The sequence below is a fragment of the Paramacrobiotus metropolitanus genome, unplaced genomic scaffold (genome assembly GCF_019649055.1).
Source record: "Paramacrobiotus metropolitanus isolate TYO unplaced genomic scaffold, Prichtersi_v1.0 Parri_scaffold0000008, whole genome shotgun sequence".
NCBI classification, from domain to species: domain Eukaryota; kingdom Metazoa; phylum Tardigrada; class Eutardigrada; order Parachela; family Macrobiotidae; genus Paramacrobiotus; species Paramacrobiotus metropolitanus.
In genome coordinates, this window is record NW_026570228.1 from 1,952,235 (window position 1) to 1,969,844 (window position 17,610).

A 17,610-nucleotide genomic window follows, 5' to 3' on the forward strand; every position below is an offset into this window, starting at 1 on the left:
CATTGCGTTTACGTGAACAGCAATACCACCATCTGTTAAGGCACCAACTTTAGACTATGCATCACCGTTAATGATGAACCTGCCCTAGTACAGCAATGAGTCTTCTGGTTATTCGAAAAAATTCGATTAGTAAATGAATTAGTAAATAACTTTTTTTAGCGAAAGCCAAATCTTACTATTTACTTACTGTTTACTATTGTAGCTGAATATTTACTTACTTTTACTAATCTTGCCTGTAAAACTTTACTGTTTACTATACATTTAATTTTAGGGAAGCTTTTACTAATTAAATAGCATTTATTTAGTTTTATTTAGTAGCACATCACTAGTATCGAGATTCATAGAGGAAATGCAGTTTCTGTTCTCGGTACATTTACCGACATGGTAGAGAAGGAAGATGTGTACTTTGCCTTTCATTTGGCTGAACGGAAATGATGTTATAATTTTTTGTAAAATGGTGCTCTTGTATTACTTTTCCCAGCACAAATCGCTAATAAAATGTTCATCCTGATATTATAAGTCGCAGAAATACGGCTCTGGTTAACGAATCGAAATCAGATCGAAGTTTATGTTCGGATAGTGGGCTTATGCTGGAGAAACCTTGATAATGCACCATAAGATGCTTTCAGACATTCGGAACATTAAAGTGGAATGTGTCTGCTATCTACGATTATTATTGTCTTATTGCCTTCTGAAGGAAGCTTTTTGCGAATTGTCACTGTATATGCTTGACTGACAGATAGTGTTATACGGTATACGATCGCAATGTGAGAAATGCCGGTGGAGACATTCTTTTTAGATCATACCGTACATTGAATTGGACAGTCCACATATGTCAGAGTACTTCAACATTAATACAGAACAACAGTGTCACTTATTGTAAGACAACAGTTTGTCAAGTTTGGCGTTCATATCTTTCATCATAGTCTTGACCTCCGCCGTGTGGCCACTCATCTTTGAATCAAGATGTTTCTCCAGCCGCTCATCCCGAGTTTCCAGGTATCGGAACATCTCCACGGCCCACCTAAAAGGGGTGTTCACGGCATCCAGCTCCCATTGCCGGGCTTGCTTATCCAATTTTGTGTTCATCCTGGTTTCGTTGGCTTTCAGTTTATCGATTTCCTGACGGAGACGGCTCTGCTCCGCGGCAAAATGTCGGTTCTGAACGTTAGCCTAATAAACAGCATGAGAAGACAGCAATCGTGTGCGTACTACGCAGACAGCGAAATTATGCCTGTTTAACTGTAGTCAGAGAGACTGGTAATAAATTATATAATATGGGTTATATCATTATTAAACCAGACTCTGTGATGCAGTGTGCAATTCTGAGGATTGACTAATACGAAGAAGTTTCCCGTAAAGTACTGCATTACTTCTGGGTTTTGTCAATTGAGAATGTACGGCAATCGGTAACTCCGGCAGGAAGAAGGACTTTACATGGTTCACGTACCGTTAACTATTAAGGACTTCGACACAGGTGACAGAACTGAGGACTGTCAAGATTTTCACTGTGGGATCTTCTGCAAAGCACAAGAAATGTAGAACGAGTGCAGTTTTGTAGAACCTACTGATAAGCGTTGCTGAAAGGACAAACCTAGCATATAAGCACAATTTACTAAACTTCAAAAAGTAGGTGCGAATTACTAATCAGTGATGAAATCGGCTTACCGGTTAACTGTAATTCAACACTGAGAGGACTGAAACGCGGAGAAATTTGCTGATAAAATAATAAAAGAACTCAAATGAACTCCCGAACTGTTGCGCAGTTCTGATGCGTTTCTCTTTATATACTCGTACTGTAGGCAAGAAATTTCGCAGCCACGAGAAGTGAGGACGGAGCAGAGCGGAGGGAGGTGATTCCGAAACTGATCTGCATTGTGATTAGTCGCTGGTTTTAATACCGCCCAGTGGCCTAAACTCAGCTTTGGGATTTCATAATTCTGTTTGACTGCCTATTGTGATGCTCTTTTTTAGGAAGCTGTAATTTAGCTGTATTCGATATTTTGTATTTCAGGTACTATTTATTCCCCAGGGATTATGAATCCTCCTTGTCCCTTGTGGCAGGTCGTCCATTACAGCTTGTTCATTTTGCTGACTTATGCAGACGAGTGTAATGATAATGTAGAATCGTTGGCAAGAATAACATTACTTCTAATCTGACTTTTTTTGTAGCAAATGTTTATCTTCCCGCAAAGTTCACGATGCAGATGCAGAGTTTACCGGTGCTGGTCTCGTTGGCCACGGCTATCAACAAATACTTACTAGTTTACAACAGTCGCGTCCAAGGCGCCGAAGCCGTTGCCGATGTCGTTTGTCTTCAAAACGTACATTTGGCTTCCGACAAAAACGTTTTCCTACCTATCTGTCATATACAGTTAAAGGGACATATCGTACAATTTGATGCATACACTCCCAAGTGGCCATGTTAAATTTGTAGTAAACTCCCAACTAGTTGAGCGTAAACTATGGGTAGAATACTGTACAGAATCGCTGCTTCCAAAATAGGCTGCAGTTTATCGTTCGTTCTTTTATCAGCGGCTCTGTAGTGCGCTTTTACCCAATGATGTGACTGGTGACTTAGACTTTAGCGTCGTGCAGCGATTACTTTTACTTACATAATAATTGCAATTGATTTTGTCTGGACAATCCAAGTCGTACTGCGTATTACCGTTATTCTTGTGACCTCGTTGTGATCTAGTGATTCTAGTCAGTTAAAATCTCCACAAAAACAACAGGGCTGTGTTCAGTAGACCGGAACTGGAAAGTCATTGGGATTTTGCTGATTGAGAAGCATCGTAGATCTACTATCATGTTTTGGAGACGAATTTTCGTGTACCTTTTGTGTCGTTTTATTTGCAGTTTGTTGTATCCGCCGGTATATCACCGAGTGGCGATCCTGAATGCCGAGATATGGGATTATTTCAGTGTGCTGACTGTGCCCGTCCAGTTATGACTTATGACTCTTGTTGTGATGGCTGGCGGGCAGCGGATCGGCAGAATCCGAAAAGGCGGTTTGCTAAAGGGATATGACTTTACGAAAGTCTGTCGGTAAGAATTCTATTGTGAAAACCATCTCGTCTGAGGAAGAAGCTGTACTTGGTTGCATACTTACCACAGTTACTAATTACACTGGGTGAGACTATCTGTACTATAGTTATGTAGCTGTTTTTGTAAGTTACTCAGTTATCAATTTGTACGCGAGAATATTTTGTCGTACAGAGTGCTTCATAAATCATAATACATAATTAATTATTGTGCTTCGCATTTTGCAACTAGCTGCAGCTCTAGCTAGTTGCAAAATGTTTGGTGTACTTGATGTAAATTATCGTGATTGTCATGCGATTTCCTGCGCCAAGAAAATAAAGTACTGTACAAGTACTGCAAGTAGACTTAAGTACTTTCTCGTCCCAAATTTTCGGTGCTAATGCGTGGACGTTGGGTCATATTTTTTTACGTGGTTCAACATTTAATTTGTATTGAGCAAGTCATTTTCGTTCTTTTTATAATTGTTGTAGGCTTGCTCAGTCGACCATTTCCTGCATCGACGGATGGATCGGCAGATATGTACCAGACTAATTCACTAAAGATGACGACGTGTGCCGAGAAGATAAACAACACTCACAAGGCGTGCGGTTACAGTATCTGGTAAGCGAACCAACTTGCCGGAAGCCAACAAAACCATCCATCCTAGGAATCCCAAGGAATTTTTCAAATTCAGAATCTCCAGCGACATATGTGCTGGGTGTCCATTCATTTCGGAAACCATTCATTTCGGAAACCGTTCATTTCGGAAACCATTCATTTCGGAAACCATACGTTATCACAGTAGTTTAATATTATTATACTATTATAACAGTAGTTTAATTATTATAACTGGTACTAGTATGTTTAGTAGCCATTGTACAGTCTGTGTACTTTGTATCTGTACAATTAAACGGGTTCCCGAAATAACAGTATTCCTTGTACAAATTCTGTACAATCTTCATTTCAGCGCAACATCAACGCAACATATTGTTTTATCGGCACGTCTCACGTTAGGCTGCAACATGTAAATGTATGGTTTATGGGCACGGTTTATGACATACCTACGCGCAACTGCTGTGGTTTTTTCGTGTGTCAGAGATTATTGGCCTATTTCAGATTGCACGGACATGCTCCATTCGGCTCGGTTCCATATGGAACCTTCAGTTGTGGGTTGTTTACGTCCGTTCACGACGTTAGCAGCTGTAACCTAGCGTCGTGCGGTGACGCGTAAAACTATCTGCCTTACGCGGATGCATGCAACGGCTCAGACATAAGTGAATGTGCAGGGCCAGCGTATCCTACCCGTGGATCTTTTTTGAGCACTCAGACCGCCGACCGTTAGCAGGGTGGTCACGTCCTCGCGCGCACTCGACTCGATTAATTTTTTCGTTGCTGTACGTGACCAAAGTGTAACCGCACAAAGATCTGAAGCAGTTTTCATCCTGCCAACGTACAGCTTATCTGACGCCGTGCGATTCTATGTACGGAGCCTCTACCGTATGCAATCTGAAATAGGCTATTGTTTTGGTTATGACGCCGCTTATCTGCAGCCGTGTTCGATCGTGCGCACTAATACACGCTAAATGCGGGCAATACATTGGCGCTCGATTATGATGCAGTTAATTCTTGTGCTCTCATTGTAACCCCCAACACAAGCAAATCGAACCGTCGACATGGCAGTTGTCAGTTAGTACAGTAAATGAAAGTTTATGAAAAAGATCCCTGAAATGCTTTTTCGTTGACAATTCACAATTGTATAATTGTTTCTGTACAATAATTGTATAATTGTTTCTGTACACTGTTCTGTACATCATTCTGTTCTGTTTCTGTATTGTTCTGTTTCTGGCCGAAATAACGTCTTCTGTCACTAACTGTAAAGGAAAAGTGTTGAAATGCATGGTTTCCGAAATGAACGATTTCCGAAATGAATGTTTTCCGAAATGAATGATTTCCGAAATGAATGATTTCCGAAATGAATGGTTTCCGAAATGATAGGGTGCCATGTGCTGCTGGTAAGTCAACTGTAATCGGCAATTTCGCCTTTAATTAATTTAGCGTGCCACGTTATAACGCGAAGCGCTGTACTGAACGATTATCCAATACATTTATCAAAAATTAACTAGTAGAAATATTTTAACGACTAAAAATCATTAAATAAGCATGAACGGCTAAATTGGTTTTGTTGCAGCAGTGAAAGATACCGGTGCGTCAAGATAACAGTTTCTTCGTTGTGTGTACAATACTTGCAACTCAGTTGCAAGTGGTTATCGCCGATGTGGGTCAACTTTGAAAATAATTCGATTAGTATGTATAGCACTTCTCATGGAGGACAGTTGTTTTGAATATTTCTGGAACGTTGAACTCGGCGGGTTTGAGGTTAGCCGCTGACTAGCGCATGCCGGGTTCAAATTCCAAAAATTGCTGCTTATGCCGGGATTCGAAGAGTGCGAACTGCGAAGCCGCACGCAAGATAAAAGCTGCATGAGTTGCTGTTTATGAGTTATTTTCTCTTGAATAATTGAATAAAACCGGTGACAGGCGATCAAGTGAAGAAAGCACTACTGATTTCATAGTTGATTTACTATTTACTCGGAATTGCTTTAATTTTTTAACCTTAATGGTTAGCAGTTTGTATTGGACATTCTTGTACACTTGCAAGTACTTACTATAGTGTGAGGAGGACTGGTAACCAACCGTTTGACGTCATCACTCTCGCATACAAGGGAAGGCGGTTGCCATGGTGACAGATGCGCGTTTTTCACGGTTTTTGTCAGTTTTCTCAGACGATTTCTCTTCTCTTCTATTTTTAGCCCTCGAAATAAAAGGTTCAATATTCAATATGATCTTTTAAAAATATCAGAAAGCTTTTGATGAGAAAGAAACTTCAGAATATCTATTAAAAGGGACAACAAAGTCTGCGGGACTATGGTAAGCATTAGCACAGCAATGCTTTCTGTATGCGACAGTGATGACGTAGTCGACCGTTGCGCAGTCCGTTCCTAGTCCTTCTAGCTATAGTAAGTTCCTGACACTTGTTATGTTGAGGCAATACAAATACATTACAAATACAAATGCTTTAGCCTTTTGTGCTGCATCACTCCCATTATCGTATTACCGCAGTGCTCTACTTCATTGTCTAAATTGTGCTGCTTTTTTCAGGAAGCTGTGTTCCATATTGTATCTCAGTTACTTTTATCCCCAAGGATTTCGAATCCTCCCTTGTCCCTTGCGCGGTAAGTGCATTACAGCTTATCGGCTTTGCAATTGCATAAATGCTAATGATCCTGCAGAATCCTGGAGTAACAAGAGGACTTTGTGGCCGGCGAAGCGTGTGCCTTATTGCCGCACATCGGTCGGACACATGCCAGTTTGTTTTGCCACTGCCGGTGTTATTACCGTGCTATTGTTTCTCTAGCTTCCAACAAACCCGATTGGTTGTGGGTTTGGAATCTGTGATAACCGCCGATTCGGATGTGCACCGGCAACATTGTATTTATTGAGCAGTTTTTTATCATTAGATGGTAAGTGATTTTTATCATATTTTTCCAGTATTATTATGAATGTTAGTTCAGTTATTTATGCGCTTTATTTACTTTGATTTGTTTTACTTTGTTTATCTTATTGCGACTTTACGCCTTTATAGTTGTTAATTTTTGTGCGAGTAGTTCTTCTCAGATATTAGGTGGATGACCTGTTGAATTTGATAAGCACAGAAATTGCGACAAGAATAATTTTACTTATAACCTGACTTTTTGTTGTAGCGAATGCTTATGTTCCCGCGGAACTCACCACGCTATAGCAGAGTTTACCGGCGCTGGTCTCGCTGGCCACGGCTATCAACAAGTACAACAGCCGCGTCCAAGGCGCGGAAGCCGTTGCCGATCTGTTTCGGCTCTACCATGAGCGCTCCATCCAACCGGAAATGCCGCCAAATATGAGTCTGCATCTGGAACGTGTATTGGAGATGTGCCGGCGAAATCGTGAACGGAAGTATTTCGATGGTTCGCTAAGGGTATGTCTGTCTGCCGTTTCATATCGCATTTCTCCATTCATGCATGTTGTGGAGAAGACAAACTGGCTGATTTTTCTCGGAATTTGTTTTGCTGGTTGGAAGGACCTGGATTCACTTGTCCTCATTGACATTACGCATACAAGCTGGAAATGGCAGCTTGTCGCGGCATTATTGAACGCCGATGCCATCCGTGCTAGTGATGCTGGTGGCTACAGGTTGGTTTAATTTAGATACACGTTTTGTTGCAGACGGTATTTAACGCGCTCTAATAAACTTTATCAATCATGACAAACAGAAAATTACGTTTACACATGAAAGTTAAAGTGTGTACGTACACGAAATTACGTATATAAGCAGTATTCTTTTTCCAAACCCTAAATTGTTGTCTTGTTTATGGTAATAAATGGTCAAAAACATTATACGAGTACGCCTCTGAGAAAGTATGTAATAAAACGACTCTCTTCGTAAGAAGTTTTCTCGCGTTACACACGCAACGTAAAATGTTGATATGTCTGTGGCATTGTCATTTGTATGCTTTACCTTTTACATACGTATCTGACATTTTGACTGTTATAGTTAAAGTATTGGCTGTCTGCTATACCACAAGAATTTAGTAACAGTAGTACAACTGCATCCTTGTTTGTTCTTTTAGATTTTTATGTACGAGGATGCACGCAGTCAAACCGACAGTGAATTTTTTCAGCGAGACCAACCGACAACCACGCACACAGGCAAATTATTTTTCCACATAACAGCCACCCGTGAAAGGGAGGTATCGTTTGCACTGTATGCGTGGAACAGGTGACAGCCATCCGTGAATGGTTGGCAGTCGCTTGTACTATATGCACGGTTGTCGGTTGGTCTCGCTGAAAAAATTTACTGTCGGTTTGACTGCGTGCATCCTCGTATAACTTGCTCATCTTCTAAAATCCCCCGAATAAACTATTCTCCGCGATACCAAAAAAGCAAGATCTCGGCCGTTTGAAGCCACTTTGTACTAGTTATTTTGTGGAAACATTGCTGCCTGAAGTGCCAGATATACTACAGCAGAACTTACAGCAGAAGTTCTGCTGTAGCATACCTGGCACCTCAGGCAGGAACTGCAGAAGAGCTGCTGACAGATTTCACCGGGTATTTGAAAACGTCCCACGAAGATCCCGGCGCTGATGTGCTTTCAACCCGTTGAAACTGTTATCATCCTGCTCTTAGGGTTGTTTTCTTTTTTTTGTGGGAAAAGTATCATGCTATCCGGAGGGAGAGAAAATGCTACGGAAAACCGGCGTTGTTGATAATATTACGTTTGGGCGTCTGGTTTTCATAGAGGACATCCATGAATCGTACATCAAACTAATTATCACGATGCTAGATTACCGGGATGATGTGTTATCAAGAGGATTACTACGCAGAGCCTTGAACCTTTGTTCACCGTTGAGCGGGACACTGATGACGTTAGTGGGCAACGTAATAGGTAGTTATTTATGTTTAAAAATCGAAAGCTCAAGTTCTGTAGTGATTATCGATTTTCATTTGTTAATAGATTGCATTTTGACTTAAGCGGCGTAATTATTTTTACAGGCTCTCCGGCGTTACGCGACGCTGCATTTGCGGACGCTTTTACGCTCGTCTGCCGTGATTATCTGAATGGGGAATGAAGTTGTTAATTGGACGGATGGCAGGATGCGAACATCACTGTCGCTCAGACAGCCGTGGAAACCATCGATGTAATTCGCGAGGAAATGCCCCATTTGGTGAGCGTTAAAGTTATCCGGGCAACGTCCACTGAGCCATTAACCATCAGTCCAAATGGGCGCTGTGGACTCTTGGTCACATCGGCCGAACTGTCGATGGAATGTGGATGCTGAACGAGTACGATGTGCTGGATATGGTCGTTAACATTGCGGCGGAACATCCGAATTTATCCGTCCGTGGGTATGTGCAAATGCGAATTCATAGGTAGATCAAATTATATAGCGATAATTTGTTTAATTAAGGGCATTAACATTATTTTAGCATTGCTAAAGTGATGTTTATTACGATGAAGTCAGTATCGGTTTAAAAATAGATAACGGTATGTATAAAAACCTAGCGACCGTACAGTATACAGTAATCATGCAGTAGTGTTTTTTTGTGTGCATTTCTATACTTCACTTTTTAAGCTATGCCAATTTGTTAACTACTCCTGTATCATCGATTTCGATCGTTTTCCTGAAGGATGCCGTCAGCTTGTCGTTAGCGACTGATCCGATTTCGTTTGTTAAATTTACGCTTTACATAATTACTGTACTACATCATTCACATTGAAAGCGCGATACCGGTAGATATTGTAATGTTTGCGTGCTTTACAAGCACATCATATGGCATTTAATTTAATAATGACTCAAACCCCGTTGTCGTTGTTCCAGGACTGCGTATTTCGTTCTGGGATTATGGTCAACAACGGAACGTGGCGCTGATCTCCTGAAATCACGCGATTGGTTGGCCATCCGGCACAATCGCCATGAACTGTGTGTGGCCACTGGTCGATCAGCGGGTGCAGTACTTACACGTGGGACAATGCGTCCGAATGCATCACCGCTGCCCTGCCCAGTTTCAATGCGTCGCCTCGGCCGCAGCGCTTAATCTCCTTCACCACGGCGCCTGCGCATGATTTGCGAGTGCCCTCGCCGTTGTTTGCCGAGAAAGAAGCCAATGTCTTCTTCACGAAAGATGGATGCTATTTGGATGGGCCTTTACCCCACAAAACTAGTCGCGGCGAATCCGGGTTTGAGTCGTCCGATGGTCTGGATTCAGCGCCAGATGGCATTGTGAAGGATCACAGAATGGATCGCAGTGCCAGCGCCAAAAGGACGGATACGGATAGCTTAGCAGCTTTGGATCGCCGGATGACTTGATTGGTAAGTCAATTAGAGTGCACAGTTTTAGCGAAGTAAATTGCGTACACTTCGGCTTGAAAAGACCATTGCAAATGCAGAGTCAACGTTATTGTACAAGGGTATATTGTTTGTCCCTTGTCGTCAATTCTATGATCTATGCACCAGGAAATTTCGCGCGTAGCACATTAGTTTGATAAATCAGTAGATAAGCTGACTAAATGAACCTTCATTTTTATTGTTTTTTTTCACTGCATTATTTAGTGCAAATTGAAATTTTTAGATGGCTCGCCTACTCTGCAGTCCTGTTTTCAGCGCTCTCCGGAAAGCCATGGCAGCTCCGCCGTGGAACGATCCCGTCGCACTTTGCTACGGATGAAATCCCATCGCGATACATCATTTAACGAAGTGCGGCACCGGCTTAATGAAGCGCGGCATTCCTTTCGCTCGCTGGTTCACACCATGAAGGTGCACAGCACCTTTCTGCATCGGAAGAGTTCCGTGCACCGTGCCAGTCCTCCTCATCCCAGTGCACCGAGTTCAACATCTTCTTCCATTGTACCTGGAGAGTCCTCTGCCAAGGAAGAAAAATACATCGAGATCTGTGTGCCATTAAGACGGAATATGTGGCGAAAGCAGCCAGTTCGTAAATCTGCCCATAAAGATGAATACGTTGTGGGAAATCTTGTGTCACGGAAGCTGAGCCATCAAGTGGATCTCAGAAACGGTTTGGAGCTATACTCTGTGTCCAACTGTATGTGTCCAACTGTATGTGCTCAATGTTGGCCGTGGATCGGTCGAGCGCAGAAACAGCGAAACGTCCGGTGGTTGTCAAGCGAAAGGAAGTTTTGCGATTCATCAGCGCCTTGGCGACGCCGCTCGGACACAAGGCGGCGGAACAAGGACTGTTAACGTTACAGTAAGTTATTCTGATTTGTCTGTTTACAGCTTACATATTACAATCATCATTATTTCGACCAATTTGAGAAATTACCATTGGTAAAACCGTTCGACAGATTGAAAAACCAGCTCGGCTGATTTCGTTTCTTGATCCTTGTTTGTCTCAAATTGTCCATGCATTCGCCGCAGGGTACAAGAGCTGGTTTTGGATTTACATCTCCATAAGGTAATTATTGCATTAAAAGCGATGAGATTGGTATATACATTTTCATGCCAAAATGATATAATACGGTTTGATACGATTTTGCTATACCCCATAAGTCATGAGCGTACGTAACCTTTGTACCCCTATTTTGCAGTGTCTGCTTGAACCTCTGGAATCCGAAGTGCGATCGGTGAGCACTCCCGTGCCTGAAGAGAATTTAAACAGTGATGATGCTCCGCAGATTGCGGAGTTTGTCAATATAGTTTTATTACCATGTTTCGTTTCTGTGCACTACACGGTCTCTGAAGCGTTTCTGCGAGTTTTAGACGCTGCATTGGCAGGAATGCAGCCTTATGCGATTTTTTGGTTGACTTTTCCGGTTAAAGTTGGCTTGAAAACCGTTTGTTTTATTGTTTTATGGGTAAAAAACATTGCGTTTCGCACCTTTGCCGCTGTCTCGTGCACTTCCTCTCGCCAGAGAATATTATTATAACATGGAAATGCAAACATCGAGGATATCGTTGTAACATTGTTGCATATTAACGCATAATCCGTGAAGTGCGGCAAGTAAGCGCCGCAAGAAAGGAAGTAGGTAAGAAGTTCGACACATAAACGGAATGCGAAAGGATTACAGAATAAGAGACGGTAGAAGAGGTTCCATTTCTTCATTTTCTTGAGAACACATAATACCAGGTATAGACTTAATCGAAATCGTAGCAATATCTTATGTTTTTTAACATGCAGTAGCTTCACCGTTCAGCTCTTGCTAGCAAATACTAGGTATTGTACGAGGACCATTGGGTGCTGTGAACATACCCTGCACGATTAGGCTACGATGAACAGCCGGCTAAAGTTAAGCCGTTTGCATTCAGACTGTGATATCAGTGGCGTTGCGAGCTACGGCTGTTCATCGCAGCCTAATCGTGCAGGGTATGTTCACAGCACCCAATGGTCCTCGTACTACTGCAGTCTTTGCAGAATTATGACTCCGCTAAGAATTGAAGTTAGACAAATTGTCAAATTCTTATATGGGCTCATGCATGAGGAAACTTGGTTTTCGGTAATGATCATGAACAAAGATGCTCCCAGATTGTCAGAAAGCAGAAATGTATTGTGTCTGCAGCCTGCTTTCTGCGTCATGATTTTTGCAGTAAGTAATATTGTACAGCACATCTGTATCGCCTTTTAGTTTTTCACTCTTATGCCTGAAACGAACTCTAGCAGTGATGAATGAAGGTGCTCAACCGATATTTAGTAAATGACAGCAATATCAATTTCGTTTCAGCATTGCTTGCGCTGTTTCACCGTGCGTTAAGTCCAAGTTTTACACAAGCGGTAAGAAACTGTTTGCTTTGACAAAGCCAGCAATTTTTATTTAAGTAGTTTATCGAAACAACCGGAGTTTTGTATGTATACAACCGAAAAAGCTAACGCCCACAAGAAAAAAGCAACTTCTACTCTGCTCCACAGTGTGTTATTCAAGAATAGCAAAATATACAAGAGATTTTAGCCAAAACAACTGGGCGATACGAACAAAACAAATAAATGGCCCAGAAACAACAAGGTAACTGAAAACCGCGTCACTTTTCAGCGCTGCAGCCGGATACCGAACGACGGCGACGCGCAATTAATCCAGCCTTGGGAATGGACTCAACCGTGGCCTTAATTTCGCGATCTGCAAAATTCGGTGAAATGAACGGTCAGATTAAACGATAAGCAAGCCCATTAGCCTAACAAGTGTAAACAACAAGTGTAAACTGAAACAATTATAGCAGATATGCTAATATAAATCACCATGTACTGAATTCATGAATTTCATGCTTTTATTTAGTTTGTTTATGGTTATTCATGAAAGCACAATACGAGTTTTTATTGTTGCTAAAAGGTGTAAAGCGCTTCCCTATTCAAATTATAATTACGTAACACAGACATACCGTCAATTAAATAACCGTTGATTTCCTTGGCGGCAGACACGGCGCAATCCAACTGCGAGAAACGGATCACCGCATACCCTCCATTTTGGAGCTCCGCCGAGATAAAACTGGGATACGCTCCGAACGTATCCTACAGACACCGAATGATTACTGAATGTAAAATATCGGCTTCAGAAAATTCATACATTTAACTCGTTGTGCGTAGTGTCCGCTGGCAAGTGGGCCAGCTTCACCAGATACGGGTTATGCTGCATAACCTTGCTGAGCTGCTCTTCGATGGTGGTCACGCGCACTCCGAGCAATTTATTCTGTAAGTGAAACAAAACTTAAAGGTTAAGGATTTACATGGAATCTTGATAGTTGATGTAACTTGTGAACTGCCACAGATCTTCTAAAGCAAGTATTCTGAAAATGCCACAGATCTTCTAAAGCACATCAACATTTACTATACTTCTATGCCAAAATACCACCGATTACAACAAGCACGAAAGGGCAGTTTGTGGATTCATTTTCCGACACCCACCTCTTCCTTCAACTTCACGTTCTGAAAAAATAATTCAAAGTAAATTTACGAAAATATGTTTTGTAATTTGCAAAACCCCAATTAAAGAACAAAATGTCAACATTAACTGTATGCTAAAGAAAAAAGTTGCGTTAACTGCCGCCACTGTACTATATTTTTAAAACTCACTGATACAAGAGCGTTATCATCAGCACATGTAGCAAATGCCGTAATGTTAATAATGCTACTCAAGATACTAGTTACGACAAGCACGAGTGAGCAGTTTGTGGATTTATTTTCCGAAACCTACCTCTTCCTTCATCTTCACATTCTGAAAAAATAATTCAAAGTAAATTAATGCAAATGTTTTTTGGTATTTGCAAAAAGCCAACTGGTTATGTTATTGGTATGTAAGGTTACCGGTGCAGGCACCTACCTCTTCCTTCAACGCCACAATCTGAAACATAATAATTCAAAGTAAATTAACGCAGTCTATGGATTTGTTTTCCGCAACTTACCTCTTCCTTCATCTTCACATTCTGAAAAAATAATTCAAAGTAAATTAATGCAAATGTATTTTGCTATTTGCAAAAAGCCAACTGGTTATGTTATTGGTATGTTAATGTTACCGGTGCAGACACCTACCTCTTCCTTTAACCCCACAATCTAAAAAAATAATTCAAAATTAACGCAAATGTACGAGTTTGCAAAACGCCAATACAACAGAATGCTAAAATTAGCTGCATGCCACTCTAAAGAAAACGGATTACGTTACCGACGCCAATATACTAAGTACGACTGGTTAATTTGTGGATTCGTTTGCTGACACCTACCTCTTCCTTCGACTTCACATTCTGAAAAAAAATTCAAAGTAAATTAACGCAAATGTATTCTGCAATTTGCAAATGCCCGCTATGCAAGACAGGGTCAACATTAATTGCATACTAAAGAAAAAAATTAAAACTTGTATGCAATTGTACAATTGAATTATCTACGACTACAAGTACTTACAAGGTATTGTTTATGCACTTCTTTTACTCGAATTGTGTACCAGAAAGCAGTAAGTACTTTAAGCTTTTGTTAGTTAAGTAATTGAAGTGCGCTTCCTTACTGCACCCTACAGATACATAACAAATACGAAGCGCACTCCGATTTCTTAGAACATGATGCAAAATGAGTTACTGTACGTACTTACATTTCATTTGTAGAATGTGCGATAACGATTTTTCACTGTTGTCAAATTAATTTAACTTCAAGCCGCCCCGTAAAACAATAATTAAAAAAATACACCTCATTGTTCAACTGTTCAATCAGAAAATTTAAGCCAAATTTATATTGCGTATTAGCCAAGTATTCAAGAGCACCAAATATGCATATTGTAATCAATGTAATGTAATGTAATTTGTAATGTACAGTACCATGCTCTCCAAATCGCCCACTCGTCCTTGCAGAAGCTGCACATGCGACTTCAGATCCGTATTCTGCAAAACAACAAGATAGTGCAACTAAAGTCAGTTTATCAGCTTATCTAGAATATACTCTTGCAGTTTACTAGTAATTGGTCGTACGACATTCTGGCTAAATTGGTATAAAGAACGGAAAGCAATTCAACATTCCTAGCTTGGTGAACGGTAAAATTAACGTTCAACAAGGAACAAATGATAACCAGCATGATAAAAGCTGAAGCATATAATATGTGTTAGTGATCGCCTTACCTCATTTATCAGATTATCAAAACCTTCCGCGACAACTTCCCCAAAATCCTCATTCAAGGCCCGAGGCTCGCTCGAATCAGCGGCGGGGCGGTCATCCTAAAAGCAGTCATCTTCTTGTACATGCATCCAAGCATACCCGTAGGCAGTATATGTTGTATAAACGTCGTAATGCATCACATTTTCTGACCTGGTAGCCGTAGATGTCCATTGGGCTTCGCGCAACCCGATCCTGGCGCGAAAAAGCCTCCGGTGTGGACATTTGTCTGAAGTCCCGGTAAGATGCCCGGACTCGTTGTGCGAACGCTCCCAAACTACGTCGAAGACGGCGAATGCGACCGCCGTTTGCCGGGCTATTTTGCGGACTGCCAGTCATTCTGTAATCTACACACCAAACCATTATGTAAAAGGCTAAAAATATGTCTTCCGAAAAGCGAAAACAAAATTTTATCCGAGTACACTAGAACACGGGGAATTAAATGAGAACTCTAATTAACGAAGAAGTGACAGGCAATACGAGCAGGAGCACAATCAAGATTTCGGAAAATTGCGTCGCAGAACGTACGGCTGTGCCGTTGTTCGACCAGATTGCCTGCCTTCGGCAAGTGCGCGCAGCGCCCTCTGAAGTCTTAGACGATGATCTACAGGCACTGTAGACCATCGCCTAAGACTTGAGGGGGCGCTGCGCACGCGTAAAAAAGTGCAGTGTAATGAGTTAACGTCACTGTCCCTACAGTTTCCGTGCTGCCTGTAGCTCCCAATAGTCTGCTGCGGCCTGTAATGGCGACATACTTTGGCGGCCAAAACCCTTATCAAGTCTCCCCAATTCCCAACGCAACATATAGTGTAGTCAGTTTGGGATCGACTGTCAATACAAAGAGTCAGTCAGACATTGGTCTGCTACCTTTCAGTGATTATGAAAGCCACAGCCGGGTTCCTCCTGAGTTATGCTGCCGGCTGACGAAATCACGAAAAACTAAGACACTCTATACAGTATAGCTGAACGCAACTTATACGTAATCTAAACTACGTCACATTTGAATGACAGACAATTTTAACAACCAGAAGCTGAGGCCCGAAACCTGGGAACTATAAGAAGCACCTCGGGATCTGTGGTTAGTAAACAGTACGAGACAGAAAACCCTGCTGCGATACCGCTTTAGCACTGAATGACATCACAGTCATGAATACTAACGCTACATCAGTGATTCATGGCATACTATTAACTGCTAAGTGCTCGGTTTTTGATAGTTCCCTGTAGTAATTTCTTAGTTTTTTACTGTTCTTATCACGTTCCGACCAACCTGGGAAATTCAAGTACATAGTTTCTAATAATATCCGAAGCGCGAAACGCAGCACGATAAGTTAAACGTCAATTAAGCACCAAGGTCACTACTGTTGCTTACCGATTTGTCTCTGCGTGGGGAATACCGGCGTCGAAGGTTCTTCGAAAGTTCGTCACAGGACAATTATTCTGCAGTGCATAAAGAGATACTGACGACTTAAGTACCGACGCGAGATAGACTAACCGCAAAACAGCACTTGAATAGCTTTGTCCGTTGCGAATAAGTGAGTTAAAATGCTAATGGCAAAAGACATTGAAAGTTAAAATTACCGTTCAAAGTAAAGCGACGGAGATCAGTGGTGATCTTTGAATACTCAATTTACCTGAAATAATCTGACTGTTAACCGTCGAAACCGACATGAACTTACACAATACTGAATGATGAGCCTGAATCAGCGATTGTGGGGCGTGGTGTTGTATACGAGTATCAAAAGCGAATTTTACAGCCGCGACAACGCAGTTAAGTGGGCTGGCTTGTGGGAGGCGCATTCGAAAGTGCTGCGGCCAGTTCGCAGGAAATCCGAAAACGAAAAACAAGACTGGAAGCCTGAGACTCGTCAGCGTCGCGCCTCCCAGTTGACCTAGAAACGCCTTCGCAAGTTAAAGAATCCCTTCCAGAGATTTTGAATGCGAGTCTATCTGATTGTAGCCGTTAACAATTACGGTAGAAAATAGTGAGAAGTGAGAACCGCACTGATATACTGTAGATTCGTATTTACACATTGACAACGCCGGTGACTTTTTAAATCCAATAGCTTTATGAGCGTGTGTTGTGCGGGTTTACCAATATGCGACGCCTGCTCAAGTCTGAACTTTTACTGTCAGTACTTGAAGTAGTGTTAATTTTAAACAAAATACGTTGCGGCAGTCTGCGCAAAAATCAAGGGCATGCTTGTGCACAGGCAGCACAGCTGCACTTTAGAAGTATAGTTATTTACCGATTTACTGAAAGGTCAACCGACAGCCAGGTTTTGGAACTACAAACTTTTTATTTCGGAAGCCGAATTGTGATGAAAGGAAGTGGACATAATTTGCCTCCGTCAGTAAATTGCCGTACATTAGGCGTCCTGCTAAACCCTACCCTACAGTACACAACAGATCTATAC

The 17,610-nt window shown here is 41.7% G+C and overlaps 1 protein-coding gene and 2 long non-coding RNA genes across 10 annotated transcripts; 1 reads left to right on the top strand and 2 right to left on the bottom strand.

The window, feature by feature from the left end:
* Nucleotides 1–788: 788 nt before the first annotated feature.
* LOC129582733 (uncharacterized) lies at nucleotides 789–1,778 on the bottom strand. The gene is made up of 3 exons (XR_008689674.1): nucleotides 1,669–1,778; nucleotides 1,451–1,520; nucleotides 789–1,173 (listed from the first exon to the last, which is right to left on the bottom strand). It is a non-coding gene; the product is annotated as an uncharacterized LOC129582733 (long non-coding RNA).
* Nucleotides 1,779–4,731: 2,953 nt separating this feature from the next.
* Nucleotides 4,732–11,413, top strand: LOC129582731 (uncharacterized). 3 transcript variants are annotated; one of them, XR_008689670.1, is made up of 12 exons: nucleotides 4,732–5,036; nucleotides 6,184–6,257; nucleotides 6,315–6,376; nucleotides 6,440–6,545; nucleotides 6,786–7,036; nucleotides 7,139–7,251; nucleotides 8,158–8,504; nucleotides 8,612–8,965; nucleotides 9,439–9,930; nucleotides 10,190–10,825; nucleotides 10,923–11,032; nucleotides 11,166–11,413. It is a non-coding gene; the product is annotated as an uncharacterized LOC129582731 (long non-coding RNA). The 3 variants fall into 3 exon arrangements; XR_008689671.1 differs by having other exon boundaries at nucleotides 8,274–8,484; XR_008689669.1 differs by having other exon boundaries at nucleotides 6,786–7,251; nucleotides 8,274–8,484.
* Nucleotides 11,414–12,346: 933 nt separating this feature from the next.
* Nucleotides 12,347–17,098, bottom strand: LOC129582690 (uncharacterized). 6 transcript variants are annotated; one of them, XM_055474276.1, is made up of 14 exons: nucleotides 16,873–17,098; nucleotides 16,566–16,633; nucleotides 15,350–15,543; nucleotides 15,163–15,258; nucleotides 14,866–14,928; nucleotides 14,281–14,301; nucleotides 14,093–14,113; nucleotides 13,966–13,986; nucleotides 13,884–13,904; nucleotides 13,758–13,778; nucleotides 13,469–13,489; nucleotides 13,131–13,253; nucleotides 12,946–13,075; nucleotides 12,347–12,686 (listed from the first exon to the last, which is right to left on the bottom strand). In XM_055474276.1, the coding sequence occupies exons 3-14, from the start codon at nucleotides 15,533–15,535 to the stop codon at nucleotides 12,592–12,594; spliced, it is 819 nt and encodes a 272-aa protein (XP_055330251.1). In that variant the 5' UTR covers nucleotides 15,536–15,543; nucleotides 16,566–16,633; nucleotides 16,873–17,098; the 3' UTR covers nucleotides 12,347–12,591. The 6 variants fall into 6 exon arrangements, with proteins under 6 accessions (XP_055330251.1, XP_055330250.1, XP_055330248.1 ...); XM_055474275.1 differs by having other exon boundaries at nucleotides 16,828–17,098; XM_055474273.1 differs by having other exon boundaries at nucleotides 16,775–16,884.
* Between the last annotated feature and the right edge of the window lie 512 nt (nucleotides 17,099–17,610).

Coding starts and splice junctions, on each gene's coding strand:
- LOC129582690 (XM_055474272.1), bottom strand. CDS start 15,559: ATGGTTTGGTGTGTAGATTACAGAATGACTGGCAGTCCGCAAAATAGC. Junction 14,929..15,162: donor TTGATAATCTGATAAATGAG/GTAAGGCGATCA, acceptor GTTGTTTTGCAG/AATACGGATCTGAAGTCGCA. Junction 13,905..13,965: donor ATGTGAAGATGAAGGAAGAG/GTAAGTTGCGGA, acceptor ATTATGTTTCAG/ATTGTGGCGTTGAAGGAAGA.